The 23,224-nt window shown below is 36.3% G+C and overlaps 2 protein-coding genes across 8 annotated transcripts in view; one reads left to right on the top strand and one right to left on the bottom strand.

The window, feature by feature from the left end:
* Window positions 1-3,881, top strand: part of LOC145687129 (ubiquitin carboxyl-terminal hydrolase 38-like) — a 46,950-nt gene extending 43,069 nt beyond the window's left edge. The window contains exon 7 of the mRNA XM_081760586.1: window positions 300-3,881. Coding sequence (XP_081616712.1) covers window positions 300-1,545 — 1,246 coding nt within the window. The 3' untranslated portion in view covers window positions 1,546-3,881. The remainder of the gene's footprint in view (window positions 1-299) is intronic.
* Window positions 3,882-5,514: 1,633 nt separating this feature from the next.
* LOC145687853 (dynein axonemal intermediate chain 4-like) overlaps window positions 5,515-23,224 on the bottom strand; it is a 261,885-nt gene continuing 244,175 nt past the window's right edge. For all 7 annotated transcript variants that reach the window (XM_081761336.1, XM_081761335.1, XM_081761340.1 and 4 more), the window contains 3 exons: window positions 20,430-20,609; window positions 14,721-14,894; window positions 5,515-11,503 (listed from right to left, as the gene is read on the bottom strand). In XM_081761336.1, coding sequence (XP_081617462.1) covers window positions 11,396-11,503; window positions 14,721-14,894; window positions 20,430-20,609 — 462 coding nt within the window. In that variant the 3' untranslated portion in view covers window positions 5,515-11,395. The remainder of the gene's footprint in view (window positions 11,504-14,720; window positions 14,895-20,429; window positions 20,610-23,224) is intronic.

Genomic DNA, 23,224 nt, shown 5'->3' with positions numbered 1-23,224 from the left:
ACTCAGTCTGTAAAGGGTCTTTTCGCCATTCCGATTCATTTTATTATTATTATTATTGTTATCAGAAAACTCAAATTACTTTATTCCCTCCGCTTATTGAGTAAGAATATGTATGGAATAGGTATGCACTTTGTACAATTATCTTATTCATTCCATAGGCAACAGTAGCAGCCATCACATGCACTTCCAGTATAGAATAGGATTAATTCTATTTATTACTCCACTGAAATTGAGATTTAAATGTTAGTTTCCCTTTTTGTGTGTAGCTAACTAACCGATTGGCACATTTCGTGTTACAGATATTTGCTCAATGCCCTGCATGAAGAGGAGGTTTCGTCTATATCCGCCCTAAAGGCCGCGGAGGTTTTAGAGGAGACAAAAGATTGTCCTGGGACTGATCCACATATGGAAGAACACAAAAAATTGGAGTGTGTGTCAAAAAGCGAAGTGCAAAGAATTGCATTTACCGGAATAGATGAAACCCGCACTGAAGAGGAATCTTGCTTAGCTCCTACTGCTAACATGAACGTAGAAGGCAGAAACGAACAACCTGATGAATCTTGCAAGGATTCTACAGATACAAGTATCAAATCAGTTGATTCTGCTATAAGTGATGATGAGAGCCCTGGTTACAACTCTTCTGCGGAATCTGAGGATAAGTCTCATCCTTTGAATCAAACTCCAAATGATAAACAACAGCCTTCTCGAACAATAGTCGAAAAAGTCTTCGGAGGCATCTACAGAACAAGCACTCAATGTGTTGCCTGTCAGTCAACCTCCGTGCGCGAGGAGTCATTAACGAATCTAGTGTTGTCATTTCCCGAGCCGATGCGAATGCTCAGACCACCATGTAGAGAAAAGAATGGAAACATAGAATATAAGGCGCAAGCAGCGAGTATTGATTTGGAAGATTTCATATTGCACACTTTTGCACCAGAAACACTAACTGGTGAAAACCAATATTACTGTGAAAGCTGTAAAAGGAAAGAGGATGCCGTGCGCACTTCAGAGGTCGTCCAATCTCCAGAACACCTAATTTTAACGTTGGTGATATTTGAATTCCAAAAGAAAGCACAAGAGCATGTAAAACTGTTTACTCGTGTAAAATGTCCAGAACAAATTGAGTTCCCTGTAAATGCTGAAGCTGCTGCTTGTGATATTTGTGGTGACAGGGTGTGTAATAAATACGCTTTGTATGCCATGGTTTTGCATCGTGGGTGGGATGTAGACAGGGGACACAACTACACCATTGCCCGTCGTCCACCTAGTTTTTCTCAGGAATTGTTGGACGCCAATGCAAGCACATGGTACAAGCTGGATGATCTGACCATCGTAAAAAGTAGTTACGAATCATTCTTGAATATACCCGAAATGTCTTCCGATGTGCCATATGTAATTTTCTACAGAAAATTACATTCAGTACCGTACATTGATGATGATAGTTTATTTCCTTCCGTGGAAGATCTGCCTACTCCCTTAAAACAGGCAATCGAGGAAGATAATATGAGGTTTCTCAGATTGAAATTTCGAGAATTCAGAATATGAGCATCTTCTGATTGAAATCTTTATTTGTAGTTCCTGTGTTAAGAAAGTGATAAAGAATTTAAAGATAAAGATAACCATGATAAAGAATTTAGAATGTGGCATGTTGTTATATACACACAGAGAGAAACTTGGTTGGCAAAGGTGGAAGGAACTTCGTTCCTGACGTAAATCTCATAGAAGGCAATCGACAGTGAAATCTGCTGGAAGTGAGTCTGAGGGGAAACCACGATGTGGTGTGTGTTTTCCATTACGCTTATAAACTTACATTTTATTTTTTGAATACTATTTTTAATGAACCTCTTTGTATGACTTATTTTTTTGCCAAAATAGCCGTATATTTTGTGTGTATATACAGTCGACGACATAGCACATTCCAGTTGTTACAAGTACAGTTGTTATAGTAAATGGAAGGATTCGAGGATCTAGTCACTCTTCAACTTATATTAACTCTTCTTTAATTCAATTATGTTAATATAGCTTTGAAAATATGTATTATTAAAACATTTGTGGAACAATTTCGGTAATGTAAACAGCAAGTGAAAAGTCACACCCACTTATGTAACTCATAAAGGTGATCATACATTGCCGGAACCGTAACACAAGTGTTTTGGTCAGTGTGTGATATATTAATGCAGGGTAAGGCAATAAAATGTGAATGAAGGAACTATAAATTCAGTAAAATGTAACACGAAATGAATGATCGTGGAAAGAATGGTTTTGGAACTCGAGACGAAAATGTATAAGGCTTAATCGTCGATGTACAGGGTGTTACAAAAATTTGTCACAATATTTTGGGAATAGATTCTTCACATCAAAATAAGAACAAAAAAAAAAAAAAAAAAAAAACAGTTCATCTGGTTGGAAGTGCATAGTTTCGGAGTTACAGGGTGCCAAAAAACTGAAAGAAGTGAACTTTAAATGTCCATAGTTCCACTACTATAGGACCGATCGCAGTCGGGTCAAGACATCACTGAGGAACTGCTATGTGAACTGTCCAAATATCCATCTTTCAGAATCTCCGGTACTTCCACAATTATTTTTAGAAAGGCTGTTTGGGAGTACTTGCCCCACCTACCTCTAAAAATTGGTGTGCAAGTACTCAAGCATTCTTAAACATGGATATTTGGATAGTTCACATACCAGTTCCTCAGTGGTTGACCCAACTACGATAGGTCCCATAGTAGTGGAACTATGGACATTTAAAGTTCACTTCTTTCAGTTTTTTGGCACCTTATAACTCCGAAACTATCCAATTTTGAGCACAGGTCCATATGAACTTTTTCTCTTATTTTGATGTGAGGAATCTCTTCCCAAACTAGTGTAACTTATTTTTGTAACACCCTGTAATTACTAATGTAAGTTTATTGCCTAGAATTTTACAAATACCTGGACGTGTGATCTTATTTGTATTACCCATTCATTTGTATGGGTATATCTATTATATTAAAATATGTAGACTGTTAGGAAATTCAAAATATGGGTTTCCTTCATGTAAAACTTGAAGAAAGGAACAAAAGTGAAGATACTCTTGTGATCTAGACCTTTAGGTGACAATATATTGGGTGTTTCAGATAAAATGTCCAGTGCTTTTAAATCAGAAAGGGTTGGGAGAAAAACAAGTGAGATATAAAATGTCAGAAGGTGTATCGAATGGACTGCTCTGGTTGACACATAGGCCCCTTTATCATCGAGTTACGGGAGGCCATTCAAAAACTGCAAATGGTATGTAATTTGATAGTTCATTGAAAGAAAATCATCGATAAACAACTTGTAGGAAAAGGTTTTTCGTATAGGGCACCGTTTAGGAAATGGCCACCCTTTCATTGTGAATTCTTGCACAGTGAGATAAAATCAGTTAAATTGTGGTAGTCTTTTAGTGAACGGTGTCCCAGATGAAAAACTTTCTATTATACAATTACATATATATAATCGCCATGTTCCTTTTAATGGTGTATGAAATTATGTACCATTTGCAATTTTCAGATGGCTCCTCGGGACCTCATGATAAGAATCTCGGTAGGTCAGGTAGAGCGCTCCATTCGATCTACCTTCTGAAATTTTCGTTTCATACATTTTCTGTAGGCGTTGATGGTTTATGTTTGATGATTTATGTGAACTACTAATCGAATGGTGACTATTTCTTAAACGGTGCCTCATAAAAAAACCCTTTTCTACAAGTTTTATTTTTCCGTGATCTTTTCAATGATGTAAAAAAAAAAAAAAAAAAAAAAAACACTCCTTGCTATTTAAAATTTTCTGGTGTGCCTGGGACCCTATGGGTCAAACAAAACATTCCATTCGTTACACATTTTCATATTTTGCTATCTTACAAACTGTTGAAGATAAAGATGAAACAAAACCTGACTTGACATTTTATCTTAAACACCTGGTATATTACATAAACGAAAATACATACCGTTCGTGGATAAATAGGATTTTGAAGTGTTATTAAAAGTTAGTTTATACTTTATTTATAAATAAAATGGTTAAGAAATACGCTTATATGGAAGTACAAAGTATATACAAGCATTGGTGTCTCTTGATCAGTTACATCCGTAAAAATTTGAATGGTATCACTACAAGATTAGTATATTCGGTATTTTTTTAAGTTTGTAGCGATGTGACTTTACTCAAGAACCATCTGTGTTTGTATATATGTATGATACATGTAAATCACTGTTACAAACATTGAATACGAATTTATACAGTTGTAATAAACTATTGTCTTGATAAACGAATAGAAGTTATTTCTGGAAACCATATTTACTAACCATTAAGGAGATTTGGCATTGTGCCAGTGTAGAATTTTGGCTAGTTTCACATAAGTACATATCCTGTACTTGCAAAATATGTATTGTATTTACCTCTGAACAGACATTTCGAAAGACAGATTTATAACCTTTAAACGCGATAATATATTCGAGGACTGTCCAGAAACTGAGACGTTTTGAATAGAAAAAAGTAACATTAAACAAACTAAATTGTATTACATATATTTGAAAGGTACATTCTTAATCTATTTCTTCACATAATTGCCATGCAAACCGTGGCTCAAATTTTTCAATACTGTTGCGGTAAAAATCTGCCGGATGCGATTTCAGCCACTGGCTTACACCGGCATGCAGTTCGGCTTCAGTTTGAATTGTGTAGCAAGCCATGACTTCATCGCTAAGTAGTCGCTTGGCGCCAAATCCGAGCTGCATGGTGGGTGATTGAACACCTACCATCCAAGAGCTCTCGGGTGTGCATGGCCATATATGGACGTGCGTTGTCATGAAAATCTCGACCTTCACTCATTATTTCATGTTCGTACACTTCACACAGTTGGTAATGGATTTCAATTGGCTTCTGGTTTCTACATTGCCAACAGAAACCTGATCACAGAAAGCACAGGAAGAGCCTCAGTCCTCATGCGTACAGATGGATACGTACTGTGTGGGGCAACGATCTGACACCAAGATTGCGAGAAGCCCCACCCACTGCCGGAATAGGCCAAAATGTCGGGTACTTTCTGAACAGTCTTCGTATCTATCTATCTGGACAAACTGTAAGAAATGACTCCTTACATCAAAATAAGACTTTTAAAAAAGGTTGATTATTCTAGAGCTAGGGCTGTCTGTAATTGTGGAAAAGTTAAATTTCAACACGCGCCGTTTCGAATTCGAGAAAACTTGGAATGGCGATCCATATCAGCGTAAAGGAAGTCATACACAATCCTAAAGTGCATATTTCATCAATATGTGATTGGTGTGCAAGGGATTCCCTTATACTCCCAATAGAATTCTCTAGATGTGCTGATTTCAAGGTAGGTCCAAACTAAACGAAAGATTAAGCCTACACGGAATACGTACTGCGATGTATTTTGTCAACGTATAAGCGTGAAAACTTAAGATTTTTCAGTTTGGTCAGTCAATATGGTTCGACATAGCATTGTGGATACATGTTATACTGGGACGTACTGGGAAATATTGAGAGAACACACATCAGATTTTGCTTGTTAAATTTTTATTATTTTTTTCTTACAAACATTAACTAGAAAAATTAAACACATTTAAAAAATGGCAGTGTTTTCCATATATCATGTGCACACAGTTCTTATCTTTAAAATTAGACAGTCCAATATTGTTATATGTCCTTTAGAAAATGTTTGTTGATCAAGTATTTGTTTTGAGAATCTTGACATATTTTTGCAAATGTTGCTTTACATTCATAGTCAGTTCCAATGTCTCCAGCAAAGCTTCTTTCTAAAACAAAGTAGAAATAATAATAAACTAGTAAATGAACGTCCCATCACGCACGCTAGTGACTTACAGCATTTCACAGTTTATTCATCAGAGATTCGTACTTTGGTAATTGAAGAGGTTCAGAGCACCGGAGAATCAAGTCCAATTGACAAGAGTTTGTATGGTACAGTCCGCAGCAAAAAGCTGCAACATGAGCATGTAAGTTTATTGTGAAACGACGAAGTCTTTTGCTCCAAAAATAAGTGTGCAGAGGAGAACGCCGAGATTTCTCCTGTCACAATAAACTTACATGCTCATGTTGCAGCTTTTTGCTGCGGACTGTACATGGAAAAGCGAACACTGTTCTCTACATTATAAGATTGAGTTACAATATTTTTATGGTTTTTGTAAGCTCGGAAAGATGCTTCAGATAAGAGATCATAAAGATGTGTCCAAAATTGATTAGGAACTGCACGTCATTCCTTTGTGAACTAAACACGCAGTTTTTATTTTTATCAAAATATCCAATATACAGTCTGTAACAAATTAACTGCACCACTTAACCCAACACAAGGAATATTGTGTTTTTGATTCACAGCAAATAATACGGTTCATGTTAAACATTACATCTATCCGAGGTCTTGTCTGGTATGTATGTTAATAACTTACAAACTACTTGTTTACATAATACCATAATTTATGCCTATATGATGCAGATATCTCGGTATGTTGCTTCTGAATAAAGTAACACTTAACATATTGCAAAATATGACATTACAATGGTGAATATTATGAGCAAAACTTAGTATTCATGAAGTCTTTCATTTGTATAGATACATTAAGATAAACAAAAAAGTTCATTTTCCTTTAAATGTCTGTTAGAACATCATGTCATCCTTTAGCCACCTTCAGTGCTGCCAACCTCTGTGACATGGTGTAAACCAATGCTTGCAACACATCAATCTCTGTTCTGTGGTACCATACGGCAACAATGACTTAAATAAGCTCTGTCCTAGTCTTAAAGGTTTTTTCCTGAAGCTACGGGACATGAGGTGCCACAAATTCTCAATGGAGTTCATGTCAGGGGAGCTCGGTGGCCACAACAGCCAGTTAATGGCCATCTCAGAACACCACGTATTAAATACTCGTGCTGTGTGACAGAGAACACAGCACGGGTAATTTGGAAGATGAAGTAATCTAAATTTTCACATGAAGAGTAATGTCGAGCAGTTGGCAATACACTTTTTGATAGTATTGTGGGTATATTGTTCGGCAGAAGCGGTTCCAGCTCAAATTTTCAGTCTACCTATACCTCTCGAGGTGAAACAGCCCAACACCATAACAGCTGCACTGAACTTTCGTGTTGTTAAAACACAATCAATCTTCAGTACCTCATCCAGAGCATGTCACCCCTATCATTCCCAAGTAGCATTTCTTTTCGGCAGAAAATATTGTGTTTCCATTGGTCAACACCAAGGTACCGTACAAGTCACGAAACTGATTCCTCGCTTTGATGTGCTTTTCTGCAAGACACGGCTTTTCCCGTGGCCTCTTGGAAATTCCTTCTTTCTTCAGTGCCCTGACAATGGTAATGTGGGTCACAGTGACACCATCAGAAACAGTTCGAGCAATTTTTCTTGTGATAGAAGACCGATAGCTTAATGCTACTGCTTTTATTTTTCGCACAACACGTGGACTTATTTTGGTTTTCTCCTCAAAGATGACGTGGGAAGGTTACTTTGCTTCCTAAGAACTCTTCCTACTGTTGTATGATCCACATTAGCTTTTGCAGATATCTGCTGCTGCGGACAGCCTGCTGGTTTTAGAGTATCATCTCTTATTTGCGTCGTGACGTATCGCTTCTTACAACATATTTTAATGTTTCTCTAAATTTCTTCAGTGGTACAGTTATTTTGTTACAGACTGTATTTCAGGCAAACATTTTCTTGTATGCCTTATGTCTGGAGAACTATATACAGTGTATCCAAACCCAAACTATCACTTAACTCAGTATGACATGCTTGTTCCGTAATAAAAAAAATAAATAAAAAAAAAAAAAAACGAAAACCCGATTTAGGGAAAGTTCAAAAATTTTTGTGGCTCCTGATCCAAAAACTAATTTTTGCCCGAGATCGCAATCTTTTGATCTATTGTTTAGATCATTCGTAAAATTCTAGTTATCTCAACATGTAAGTATATAGCAGTAAGGATAACAAAGTTAATTATTTATAATGAAAATAATTCCGGTTATGTGGTACATTTTAGCTTGCTGTTTTCTATGACAAACTATATATTAAAGACTGGTTTCCTACTACGATTCTCTTTCAGCCTCTATTCAACGTTATATAATTTTTAGAACTATTTCATTACTAAAAACTGCAAGGTATCAGGAGAATTTAATCATGGAAGGATTAAAGCAACCACTCGGTTATTATTGGAAAAACAAATTACAGCATTTCAGAGTTTTTATAGCGGTCAATCAAAGATCCTCTAAGACGCATATGTGGCACGATGCATGGAAAAAGTGGAAGGTTAAAAAAAAAAATCAGTTGTAAAACCCAAAAACGAAGAGAAACTGGACATACAGCATTCATACTGGTCCCTTGAAAGTTTGTGTCCGTAGAAAATTTCTGTTTACTTTGTTTTGAATTTCAATGAAACGATTGGGAGTTCTTCGGAGTAAATTGCTTCCGAATCAGTCTTTCGAGGAGAAACGTGTCTTAGTAAACAGGCCTAGAAATATTTCGGAAAATGTACTGTTTATAAGGACGAACATTTGAAGTTTATTCCACATGAACAGACACTACTGTAAAGACAAAAGTAACCTTTGATAACTACATGTTGAACATTAAAAACCTTGCATTCCATATTTGAGAACTATAAAGAAAAGACTAACAAGCAGTGGCGGCGATTGGACGTTAAAAATTGGGGAGGGGAAAGATTGAATATTTGTATATCAATGTTAGTTTTCCTGGTTGTTTCTGACATTTTGTTTGAGGAAAGGTTAAGTAATAGTTAAAATACCGTATATCATATTTTATTAAGTAAATTGACAAGAACAGCACAAATAGGTACTAGTACTTTGTACTCTTAAACAACGAAAGTGTAAGAAGATATTTAATTCCTTGCTCATGACCATCTTAAAATTCTGTCTGGAAAATTGTGTGATCAGATTATTTAATAAATTTGCAAAACAAATAAACAGAAACGATAATATTAATCATTGTAATGAATAATGAGGCTTGTTTTGTAGAAGATATATTGAAACTGAGGATTAATGAACAACTTATATTTTTAATTGCACATATGTCATTAAATGTATGTTATTACTCTTAGAAAATGAAAACAGTAAATACTTCAAGCATATGCTACGACATTTAAAGAAATACGCAACTGCAATATAAATTACTTTGAATTGCAATTAAAATGCAATTCCTGTAGCTTTCTTAACTGCACGGAAAGACAAATGACCAATACGTACTCACGCAACGGCAAATATTATATGGCACCATTATTTCTATGAACCAATAATACATACAAAAACTGGACATTTCCAAATGAAACTATATACATTAAGAAGTCACTTCAAAAAAAAAAAAAAAAAAAAGTGCGGGGGGGGGGGAACTGTCCCCCTAATCGCCGACCCTGCTAACAAGAACTTAAAAATGTCTTACAAAATCTACTATGAATACTTTTAAGACAAAATTTGGATTTAATATACGAAAACCCAATACAGATGTTTTTTTTCTTTTTCATTCTTCACACAAAAAAAAAAAAAAAATTACAAAGAAATTAAAGCTGATCCTCATGACCTTGAAAGACCCTCTATGAACTACATAAAAGAAAGGAAATTCGTGACGATTATATTGTAAAAGTAACAATCATAACTGCAATACGTTAGAATTTGACTATTCCCAAAGTACATGTGAATAACCAATTCTATAAAAGGATGTTGTGGCTTTATTTAATGACGACCTGAGTTACTACTATACATTTAGTAAAATGTGTCGGTTTAAAATGTCGAAACTCTGTTTTTTTTTTTTTTTTTTTTTTTTTTTTTTTTTTTTTTTTTTTGAAATGACTGACTGAAAAACCAACTTCAGAAGTTTCCTAATATTTCCACAATTGTTTCGCCTTCTGTTGCCACAGGTAGTCAAAATAGAAGTGTAGACTGAATATAAAATCCGTGCTAAGTGCCAAAACGAAAATATTGAGTAAACAGCCGAGATGTTACTTCAGAACTGATGGGACATACAGGCACGCGCATTCTTCTGGGGATTATTTGAACTACTTCCACAGTGACCGAACTTTTCCATTTTTGGAACTTAGAAAGCATTTTATATTCAGTCTGCAAATTTTCTGATGACTAATTTTACTCCCTGGTTTGAAAGTGTTTTTTAAAAAAAATGATTGGCTTCAACTTTTTCCGGTCAGAGGACATAGTTTCTCCCAGTGCGACCGAAACTTTGGTCTGATCAGAAAGAACATTTTACAAAAAAGTAATCCAAAGCCTTATCTTAACTTCAATGGGGTTGTGCAGGAAAAACCGATCTTCTTTTTTAAGTTGTTATGGACGCAGAGCTTTTACATGACTGGAAGGCTGTTCTAGCCCCCCCCCCCCTCCCAGTTTTTTGAGTGGCAAAAATAACTGAAGCTATTATTTATATATTTTTGAAAGTCTATAGTAAACTCATGATATACGTATCATAGTCTGGGTTCTGGTTGCCCACCGCCCAGTTTTTATTTTCTATATCTCCCTCTGCCTTTTCTGAATAGTTTGAAAAAAACTGTCTCAAAAATCAAGGTTCCCTTTAATGTAATATGTTATCATCAAATCATTACACAATGGTGGGTTGCTGTGTTCTAAAACTTATCTTTGACAGTATTATGTGTTTACTTATTGGTAACTTACAGAAAATCTCCACCTTCTAAATAAGTAAGAACCACAAGGTACCCTTACTTTTGAAGTGAATCAAAAGTCGATGATGTTAGAAGTTTGTATCACATTTTACAGCAAACGATTTTGCCTATCGAATATATGATATCACAATCTTCATACATTTTGAGAATTAACTTAAAGATAGTTTTTCAAACTTAAATATGGCTTTCAATTATCCGTTCTGTACTACAAAACTAGTTTGTGTAGAAAAGGGCACATAAACATATGTATTACTCATTAACATATAAGTGCAATAGTGTTATCGGAGATTACGTTTTGCAAAGGCTGTATCTTCTATGAGGTTTCTTGCCAACTCAGTAACCGTTATTTTATCGACAGTATTACCACTTTCTTTTTGGGTTTACTCGAAATAGTTTTTTCCTATGTGCCCTTTTTTACGTAGACCTCCTCAATTGTGGTCTGAATGGATGAGCACCGAATTCAAGTGTGATAAAACGTATGGCTATTCAGATAGAGGACTGAGTAGCATAGTGATTAAGCATCAGCATGTTAAGCTACGTTCCGGGTTCTATTCCTGGTCCAGTCGTGCACTTTTTTATAACCTAATAACTCATCAAAGTGAAATGTGTTCAACAACCAGACGAACTACCCTTAACTGAGACAATCAATAACAAAACACCATCGGCTAGAAAGTGTTTCACATGGTGTCACGATTACGCAACTAGCGTCAACTGAAAGAAAATAACGTAATACTTGCCTGGAGATACGGTTTACGTGGAATGTTCTGAAGATTATAGACATGAACATCGCCCAGATGATCTCCAGTTAAAATATTCTATGGAAGAAAAATAATAATTATTACAACTTTAAAAAACTGGTAATCCTGTGCGTTGTTGAAGCAAGCGCTCCTCCCTCTCACTAATTTCAACCCCAAGCTATAGGCGTGAGTCTCTCATCTCAGACAAAAACTCTCTTTCATAAATAAAAAAAAAAAATATTTTTAATAAATATTCACAGAAAATATATTATATAAAATTGAGGAGAACACATTTCCTCATTATTGGCCTATTTCATCACGAACTGAGAGAACTGCAGTAGCGTATACTAGTTCGAACTGCTACTCTAACCTTTATAACACATGGACATTATTATTATTATTATTATTATTATTATTATTATTAGACTTTAGTTTCCACGCTATTATACAGTCTTCAAAATACAGCCTTACAACACACTTTGCTTTTATCAAGTAGATACATATGATTTGCTCTTCACTAGAAAGACTTATTAGAATTACGGAAAAACAATCGTACATTTCTACCTTCATTTGTTCCATGAAATACCCCTACATTTTGCTTTGGATAGGTAGTACTACCAGAGTAAATGGAAGCTGTCCAAGTAGTAAACAACGACGAAATAGGGGATTAACCAACGAAGGAGCCTCAGTCTGTAAGAGCCTTGGCAACGAAACGCAAATAATTAAACAAGTATTTGTAACAGCTATACCAAAATACAATAAAAAACAAAATTTTCGTTGCGTTGACGCAAACCGCTACGGAAAGATGGCTCAAGGTATCCAGACACCACCAAAATGCCTTGTCAATGCTCGTATAATTTCCCTTTACTCTTCACTCACGCCCAAGAAACCGCCCTAAATTCACTATATTATTCTTTACTGATTTTAACACTATGCAGAGGGGATGATTGGAAAACAAAGCAAAATGTTCGAGATACTACACCAGAATCGAACATTTTAAACGAAAACTACCGTGGAACATATTTTTCAACTGACGGGAGGGGGTGGATGGGGTGAGAAGCTTTCATTCTTGCTAAATTGTAACTCGAAGCTCTAGGAATATTCACAATGCCATAAAGAAAACATACACTAAGTTTTGTCATGCTCGAATACTATTTTCGTGGTTTATATTGGAAAATTGTCTTGCTTGAATATGTTCAAACTTACCATGTGGGGTAATTTTATCCCCTTATTCTTGATGTACTGCAACCCCAAACCACAGGGTTGTTTCTACAAGTTAAAGCAAGGAATACAAAAAGTTTCATTTAAATCGGATAAGATTTACGAGAGTTACTGTGCAACGGACAGATATAAAAGTGCCGATTGAGTTGAATGGTAGAAGCTTTGCTACGCTCGCTTCAATAAAGCGCTTTTCATCTACAACACAATTAACTCATACTGATGCAAGCCAAGCTACTGCTAATGTACATAGTACCAGAGCGTAACTGGTTCAAGTTCCTCGGGAGAGGCTTACATTTTGTGATGTCGTGTACAATCTTGTTCAGAAACATCTGGTCACTCACCTCTCCTTGAAAGCCCTGCATCCTAATCCATAAATTAAATTAAATCGAAGAATTTATTTAAAAAGGGGGCCAGGTTTCTTCGAACAAGACTGTACATTCAAAAACCATAAGAATCCACCTTTCTTTAAAATGTACATAGTAAATTCTGATGCATACTCTTGGAATAAAAGATTCAAAGTAACGAAGAGTACATGTTTACCTTTGATAGTGTACAGTCAGTGACAAAAGTTCTTTCCGTTTGGTCAAATTTATTTTGGGAATAACGGTAGGATGTACACCGTTTCACCGAGCTTGAATGCTGGAACGTAAAGAAAATTTTATTATTTTTAATTTACTGAAAACTCGGCTTAAATTATCCTTCCATTCTGAAGTTATATACGATACTAATTTTATCAAACGGAAAGAACTTTTGTCGCTGACTGTACGATTCTAGAAATATGCATAGAACTGTTCTGAAACAAAAGAGAGTATAATGACTACTATCCTGGTAGATGAGATTAAAAATAAGCAAACAAACTTAAAAGGTTCTATATGCATGGGTGGAAATGCATTTAAGAACACCCAGCCGAGATCGACGGATCTAACCTAAAGTTAGTACCCAAGAATTAAGTGGTGGTAGGGTGATGTCAACATGGCACCCATGGGATATCTTACAGTATAGGGCACTCAGAAACATACAGCACGTGTAATAACCCCCATCGGCCACACAAGCAGTTATTTGGGGAGAAAACATATTCCAGACAGGCATTCATAACCTATACGACTTACATCCTACTCTTGCTGCAGATTGGCGCAATTGAGCAATGGACGTTATAGGAATCCGGCTGCTGGCCAGGTGCTATCGCACACGTCCTCAAGGATTCAAAGGCATAGGAGTCCACAGCTGGAGACGTATATACTGAGTGGAGCGCGTGTTGGGTTGTCCTAGTGGTATGTGAATGCGCTTTATCCTGCTGGATGATGGGATCCCGCAAAGTATCCAGATAACGTCGTAAGACAGGATTGATGTCACAAATGTAGGACAGGGGGCGCGGTGGCTCAGAGGTAGAGCATTCACCTCCGGTGCTTGGGGTCCCTGGTTCGATCCTAGCCCGCGCCGTATGGACTTTGTGGTGGACAAACACCGTACTCGTGGGTTTTTTCGGGGTTCTCCCACTTTCTTCATTCCACCATTTCACTCATCTCTCATAATCACAGTTTCCTTTAGCCTAACCGGCATAATCGTGGGACGTAAAACTTAGATTTAATTTCATTTACAAATGTTGGACACACTAGTAGTGATCTTCCCTGAATGGAGACCAGAAGCGAGTGACATGTATAGCGTACTATAATTCCAAACTTCTGTTTTATGGTTCCCCAATTGATCTCCACGCTTTTAATTTTCAAAATATTTTTAGCAAAAATAGTTTGTCTATGGTTCAACCGTTTTCTGGGGAGGGCCAACGTTGTTCAAAAGGATGAACTGCCACTTCTGACCTCCCTCCTACCTACTTGTGTTGAAAATCACAGTAACATTGAATTTTTGTACAACTTGTAATTTACTTGCTTTTGGTTATTATAAGGGCCAGAGCTCAAAAGCGAAAGACTATAGGAGAGAAAGTAACATTTTTTTACAGGAAAAAATGTTGACATCAAAATTACAATTTGTGCAATCGTGGTCAAAGAGTTCCTGGGAATCACATGTATAAGTTCGAATTATAACATTTCACAATGAATTTGACACAATATCCTACCTGTCCCATAGAGGAAAAAATGACGGCAGATAAATCAATATTCTTCTTCGGTTTTGCGACAGTCATAGGAGCATGAGTTTTGACGTGAATGTCCCAAACAGATACCTCATCTTTGCTAATAGATGTGAGAATAGTCGAATAGGACTGAGACCATAACACTTTCTGAACTGCAGTCTGAAAGAAAATAAGCAGAAAATACTTCTTGTGTTCGTAGGATTATGTCAGTGTTTATAACACTTACAGTTTATTTTGCAAGTTCAATACACTATAATCGAAGCAGTATTACATGGGATATGTCAGAACTCTATTTTACGTTTTCAAAAATTACTTTAACACCAAATTAAATAAGAAGTTCGAACAAACACAGATAGAAACATAAATGCCTTGGCTAGTGTTTCCAATATTAGACAGCAATAGTTAAATGTACATTCTGCAGCTCCTCTTTTTAAGGCTACACAATCCTTTCTGCTTAATTTAACCTTAGGAATCACTTTCTGAAGTCTGTAGATATAGTTTTCAAATATCTTCTGTAAATAATGATTATACTTTCTTGCTATTACTCGAACGTAGATGCCATTTGCCACCATATTTTTTTTCTTTTCTTTTCTTTTTTTTTTTTTTCAAATACTGCTAAGAAATTTACCAACACAAATTTTTGTTACTGTGTATAATAGTCAGTGTTTCCAAATAGTTTCTGAATGCACAGTAATACGTCTGCAAGTAAATTGTGAAGACAGATATCGGTCAGGTACTGTCCAACAAAATCGAACGTCTTTACACTAATAAAATGTGAAATAAGTTTTAATATTTTGTAAACACAAACAAATGCTGCACTGTAAAATGTTAATATTAGGTTTGGTTTATCACACGCGTATCAGACACATGATGTATCAGAAAAAAAAGTCACTTACTTTTAAACGGAACTGCTTTTACTTACTACATTATACGAAGCGAATCCAGTATGGAGCGAAGGAGTTGGTTGGTTGACTTAAGTTAGCACTTAGATCAACAATATTTTGTCTACAATGATCCATCTCTGAACGAATGATACGAATCCAGGCTTATTCATCAATTTTGTCGAGTATTCTGAACAATGTAAATGTTGGTTTTGATTTCAACCAACACTTTTTATGCATAAATGATTTCTGAACTATGATTAAACCTTTCATAGACAGCCATATAAATATACAGTCGATTGTTTCATTGAGAACAGGTGTGATATATAAACAGCTGGACGGAGAGGACGCGTGTTGTGCATAAGCCCCGTTTGCATTTAATGTGTGAGACAAGTTATTCAACACTCAATTATAGGCTTCAATGATATTGGAAATGTAAGACGTGCGCTGGGCAAGAACAAGTGTCTTGAATTTAAGCGCGTGCCGGCTAGTGTACTTAGGTTAATTATTCTGTTTAAACAAGAGAGAATTTTACCAACGAGGAAACTACTTGAATGCGAGGTCAAGAAAACAAGAAATGGTCGGTTGCATGTGAAGCGCCAGCCCACCAAACAATCGCATATAAAATATTAGCTGCTAATGGCTACCACAGGGGTAGGTACAGGGGAACTTATCTCAAAATCAGGCGAAATTTGGTCAATTTCAGGACGATGTATCGGACACCCGGAATGTGCAAGGAATGTGACTCTTTGGGAATGAATAGACGAAGATAAAAGTAAGGACTTCGTATTTCACAAAAAGTGTGTACAAGGAAGGGAAGAGGAGTTACAAGCGTCCAAAGTTTGTCGCGCGGGACATATTTCACGAATGGCAACGACAGAGAGTCGACGGAGCGCCTGGGAACCGATGTTAGCAGCGACTGCAGCGCCACTTGATCCCGACCGTTGCAATTACCTTTCGTCAGTTCTTCTCACCTCGGTATATCAATATGATTGTGTATGCATTCCACCGAAGTGGCTACCAATTTGACTGACGTGAACGCTTTTTATACGGTAACTCCCAAGGAGTTTGCATTTGATCTCGACGAGGTTACATTCCATCAGGTGTGGAGCGTCAGTTTTTATTCGTTGTTTATGGTGCAATTTGCCAGTGTTTCTGGATCATTTTGTGAACGTGGCAGATGTCCATTTTGTGTCGTGTAACACGTAACACGCAGAATGGTCGGATTCTGCATCACTAATGCGACCTTGCCTTTCCATTGGTGTCACCTGTACGAGGTAAGTCATTAGTAGCTCAATTATTGGTACTGCAATTGTCGAATGGTATACAGTAAGTACTGTATTTATGCGACATCGACCTCAGTTTGGTCTGATACCATTCCTATAGTTCGTCCCGCGCAACGCACTTTGGACGCATGTAACCTCTCTTCCATTCCCTCTCAACTTCCCCTTACTACTATGTTTTTGTCATTAGTTGAAGAAGAAAAAAAATGTTTTTTGTGTGTAAACGTCGAGTACCGACGACTGTCGGTGCCAATAATTTTTACCACAATTTTTAAGTACTTTATATATAAAAAGTACATCAACACATTTTAGAAGAAAACTACGACAAATATTCTATTACCAATTAAACTATAAATGATAAGAATTTCAGACCAAATATTTTCTATATAAAAAACATAAGTTTGTTATTTTGAAAGATAATTTTATATATAGCATATCGCATAGATCTTTAGAACTTATAAAACCTAAAGAAAATACCTAAAACCTACAACGCATTACAACATATAACTTGTTTAAAAGTCTGATACATGTTTCTTTTAATGCTATTTGAATCATAAAAATTGATAAATAAATAAAAAGTTATATGCTTTAGAACTGTGTATATGTTTATTTCTGCTGATTGCTTACCAAGACACACACACGAACAAACAAAAGAAGCGTTACTATGCATTACCTAAGAGAGCGGATGAAAGTCATATTTACCTCACACATACAGAATTCTACATATAACGTCACTGCATGAGACTTATCTTTCGTTCGGATGATTTTCGTTTCAAGACCCTCAGATATGCAAATTTCCTATAGTCCCTATCCCTAATGTTAACCAGATGTTGAAGAAGAGGTTTACAAATTCGCAGTGTTACCAGTGCACTCAATAAAAATTATCATATTTATACCTAATATTTTCATATAGTTATTTTTGTACACTGTAGTGTGTATAAACAATTCGGAGAAAAAATATTAAAACACTTTCTGCCATAAACGTGCAAAACGGACATTGGCCCATTTTCCTAGAAGATACATGTACAGGAAGACATATATTCTTTTCTAAGAGCAGAAAACTGACAAAAAATCATGATGGACATGATAACTTCCTTTTTTTTTTAGTACCACTTGAAGGTTGCCCTCATATTCTTCGCTTAATATTCAAAATATCAGCTTTTTACATTTCTACACTGTTTTGTAGTTTTTAAAAAAAAAGTAAAGATGGCAACACTAGACTCTATAGTTCAATAGGAAGGAAATAAGGCAACACTAAAGAAGACAATACTATCGCGCCGACTACTTGCACGTTGTTAGCTGTCTGAAGTAAGTAAGTGGTGTCGAGAGAAACAAGTATTGAACATGTTTCGATACTCCGTGAAAAGTAAGTGTTTATCTCGAAGAGTTATCGGACTAGTGAAAATAAATTTGTTGAAAAGTTTAATGGCCGCAAACCGACGTTCAAAAGTCAGTACAAAAACTTGAAACTATAGAAACATTGTTGGATCAACATGACCAACGATGTCTGAAGAAACGAGCCATGAGATTGTAGATTACAAGTTTGTCCAAGTAAAGCTCCTTCAAGCATTATCGCAAGAAATCAGAATATCCAAAACCAAATGCCAAAGAAAAGAGTCTGATCTGCATACGTACCACTTTAACAGGAACTAAAACGGTCAAATAATTGAAAACTTATGGTGTGATGCCGTTGGTTCCAGATACTGATTGCTGATAATTAGAGACACGATTTTGTGGTAAATAAGAATTCATAATTTCGTTATAAAAAATATGCGTAAAGCGGGATAAAATCGGTGAATTAAAAATTCAATGTATGAACACTATTTTCCCTGGAAATTAGAATTAGTTACATTTTATTTCACCTTAATTTCCACTCATCAATCATCATGACATAAGTTCATGCATGACTATATTAAACAATATTTGAGTTTTTAAAAAAAAATAACACTAAGCATCCTCACTGAATAAAAGTATCATTTAAAGAAAAAAAAAAAACACACACACAGAGAACATTAATAGAACAAATAACTTTAGTGTTCATAGTTTACTTATGCAAATAATACTAGGAGCTGTTTCAATGTTTTCTGGTGTTAAATTTGTTCTTTTGTCAGTAAGTATGTCATTGTAAGAAGAGAGAGCCCTCTGCACATCAACATTCGAAACTGATATGTACTGTACATTAGTTGGAGACACTTTCCAGCGGTTTCTAAATTCTCATCTAACCGGGAACAAAAGTGAGGGGGACATGGGAGGACTCCGTTCCTGCACTTCCGCAAAATATTTATGACGTACCTCCACTTCCTAAAAATATACAATGAGCAAAGATAGGCACTGCGGACGGCGTGTCATCATCCGTCCCCCTACCTTTTCATATCCACTTTTACCCCTGCATCTAACATACCTCGCAACACTCCTTCCAGAGTTCACTTCACCAGTGGATGTTGTTTGGAGCTCATTTCGTAACTGCATGTAAAATTTCAAAAATTCATGGTGGTCTATTTTCTCAACAATGGGAATTTTCATCACGTTGCCAGTAATTGCCAAATAATGGTAATGAATAAATCGTAGAAGCGTCGTAAAATTGTCACTTTTGCGTAAATTTCGTGGAATATCGATACGTTGCAAATTTCGCGTTTAATCGCGAGCGTTATATGGCCTAACAAATAGTGAAAAAAATATATTTTAGGTACACAACATTTTCGTACAAAACTGATACATTTCGCGTTTTCGCGTGTCACCAAAAAATCGTGTCTCTACTGATTCAACTGTCTCTACTGACTCTACTGAGTCTCTACTGTCTCTACTGACTCTACTGATCCATGGGCGCAAGGTTTCTGGCTAAGTAAATTCCCACAGAAAGAAGTAGTGAAAATCTATACACACTGCACAAGTAGTCCCTTCATTTCCAGAAAGACTGTGTGTTCCTTTGCGACGAATTATCTAATCTAACCATAATCGAACCAATTATCTTTGATACAATTATAACAGATGCTGTCCACTTCAAATATTTAAGACTTTTGTTAACCATTTAAACGATAAGGAACACGGATCCGGCTCTTTTCAACAAAATGAATAGACATTCCGAACTTTTACGGTGAGTATGGCTCAGATTGAAACATTCTTTCCGGTAGACATTTCAAGAGGTTTATAGCCCCCACGGTCATCCGATCTGACCCATCTGACTTCCTGTGGGGTCATCTCAATTAGTGTGTGCACATGAACAGCCATACTCAATGATTTACAGGAGATTCTAGCGGTATCTTCTCAGATTCTGTCTGCTATCTTTAGAAGTGCACATTGCCGAGTTTACTTGTGTCTGGACGCCCAGGGAGGATGCTTCCAACATCTGCTGTGATCATCCCACTTTCTCATAGATCTAGGTATGACATTAGAGTTTAGTTTTATTTCCTCCGTGCTGTTATGTTAAACTGATACTTTCCAGGGCTACCGTAGAGTAGGACACCTTTATAACATGCACACAAATAAAGACAGTGAAGTTTAAATATGATACGATTACTTGTAAAAGTTACCATTGAGTTTCTAAGGGTAATTATGGGTTCCGGAACATCAGTAACCCATATCCGGATTTTCCAATCAGCTCCGCACGTAACAAATACATTCTTGCAGAATGGGGAGAATTCAATGGAGTAGACTGGTCCACTGTGGGCCATAAGAAGATCTTTCGGCTCTTCAGGACTGCTTAACAAACACTATAACAAAAGAAAACGACGTTTAAGCACATCATAAAGGCACACTGAACAATAATGGAACACACTGACAAAAAATCTCGACCTAACGAAAAAGATTGTATCTAACTTTTTTTTTTTTTTTATGAATTATGAAGTGCAATGACAAATGATATTTGTGTGTGTGAAAAAAGTGAAATTTTCCTCTACTGTGCTTTTTTTTCCCTCAAATGATTTCCAAGCTAAATACTTATTTTGTGAATTCAAAGAAAAAGTTAACTTAGAAAAAAAGAAACTATATTTTTGTGAAAGTAAGATAAATGTGATTATTTTCTGTGCTCTACCCATGCACAAGCACAACAAGATACCCTACATATGTAAGAAGGATAAACTCATTTCAAGCTTAAAACAACAAGGATACGCTTTTAAAAAATCTTCAAAGCACGCTGGTCAGTATGATTTTTGCCTTTGCGAGAAATGTTTCTTAAATGTTAATTTCGAGAGACGTGGAGCTATTAATTTTTTCTACGGAAATTGTTTAACGATTAGAATGAGCGTTTGAGAAGTTTGCTGGAACCAATCGTTTGGTTCATCAATTGATTGATGAATCAGAAGCCGGAAGGACATATTTAGAAGACAATTTCCACAGTGGATGCCTAAACAAAGCTGCAAACGGAAAGAAAAATCAATTACTGCTGTGAAGAGTTTATTGCAAGATGACAAATGAGGTTCGTGCGAGAATAATCATTAGCACATGACAGGTTCATGGGATTCGGAAGAGCATTTCGGAATCAGCAAAATGTAAACTTCCCGGAAACCTATCTTTAGGACCAGAGCAGAAACTTCACAACTGTGACATTAATAATTAACTACAAGAGCTATTAGCGTTTTACAGAGACTTATTCTGGCAACGAATAATAACATCTGACATAACATGGATCCCATATTTTAATCAGGAAACCAAAAGTTTGTCTCAAGAATAGCAGAGACCAGAAACAAGGCCTCTACTAAAAAGTACGTTCTGTTTCTTCTGTCTATAAGGTAATGATTATAGTTTTCTGGGATTATGATGGAACAATCATGGTGGATTATCTACCGAATGAAATCACAAGTAACGCGGATATTATACTCAGCTTTTGTCCAATCGACTGTGATCAGTGCCTATAAAACATCTACCTGAAATCTCCAAAGTTTCCCATTCCTACAACGTGGTAATATAAGACTACATACTTAACAGAACTGAGCTGGGAGTTACTCCAACATCCATCTTATTTGCTTTATCTACCTCTCAGGAACTACCAGTTCTAAGGAGAACTAGAAAACTGCGCGATATGCGACTTGAGGCCTTAAATGAAATATTGTAGAATATACTGTAGCCCAATGGAAGCAAGAAATGATGTCAACTCTTTTCATGTTGCGTTCTGTGGAGGTAGTTTTTGGATGACCGTGTTTATGTTTCGATTTAAAATGTTACACCGATCTTCTGGCACTGCTACTAACCATGCACACATCTCCATACGCACGCTGAAGTCCATTGTGAATTTCAGCAGCACAAATTTTGATTTGAACAAGTAATTAAATCACAGCAGGTTAACGAAACGGAACATATTTGTCAGCCATTTTGAAACAACTGCCTGCGGTCACGCGATAGAAAATAATCGACGTATTCTGTAGATTGCGATTATTCATGTTGTTAATAAAATTAAAGATTGTTGCTCATTACTGTTAGTACGCCATTTGTATACAGAATCTAGCAGAAGATGACTCAGACAAGTTGAATTCTGTACATAGGTCTTACGTCAACATCAACAGGATCTCGCGTTCGAACTGAGCAATTAGTTCTCTGATAACGGTATTTTCACGTAAACTGTTAGAACCACTTGTGCTGCAGTGACACAACAACTATAACTAGTCGCATCCATAAAGCTACTGGCTCAAAGGTGACGATAGGGTGTATGATATGGGGCACCCATGTCATTAAATCCATATTCATAAACAGCACTATTACTTCTCAGTGCTTTCTTGAATTGCTTCAGGATAGTGTTTCCGTTCTCCCTTCTCACAGAAGATAGCACATTCCCTCAATATTTCGAGCAGAATCATGCAGCAGCACACTGCGGACAAGAGGTTCGTCAATGGTTGCATAGGGCAGTGTGGACGCATTGAATGGCCACCGAGTTCACCGGATATCATCTTCCTACACTTTTTTCTATGGAGGTGAAGCAGCTTGTTTACTAAAAAAAAAATAAATAAAATAAAAAATAAAAATAAATAATAATAAAAAAACATGATGAACACCACCTTCGCCACTGCATCATGGACAACTGTATTAACACACCTTAGCAGATGCTCAAGCTGGACAATGCAGAGTGGATCACATGCTCTGAAGTGTTTCTTCGGCATGACAAGTAACACACTGAGTATATCCTCTAGAACTTATCTGTGGATATCTCAGCACGAGGTATCAATCTTTAAAACTAAGTACAAATAAGAATCTAATTACAACATTTCCTTTATGGGAAAAATTCTTGTGTTGTTTGATATCCCACATGACCACCTTCCAATTGATAAAATGTGAAGTCGATCAAATATAGCGTCCATGATCGAGAAGAACCCTAAATCATAAGGCTTCTAATCTG

The sequence above is a fragment of the Thermobia domestica genome, chromosome 6 (genome assembly GCF_964235325.1).
Source record: "Thermobia domestica chromosome 6, izTheDome1.hap1.1, whole genome shotgun sequence".
NCBI lineage: Eukaryota > Metazoa > Arthropoda > Insecta > Zygentoma > Lepismatidae > Thermobia > Thermobia domestica.
This window is presented reverse-complemented; position numbering and strand designations above follow the sequence as displayed.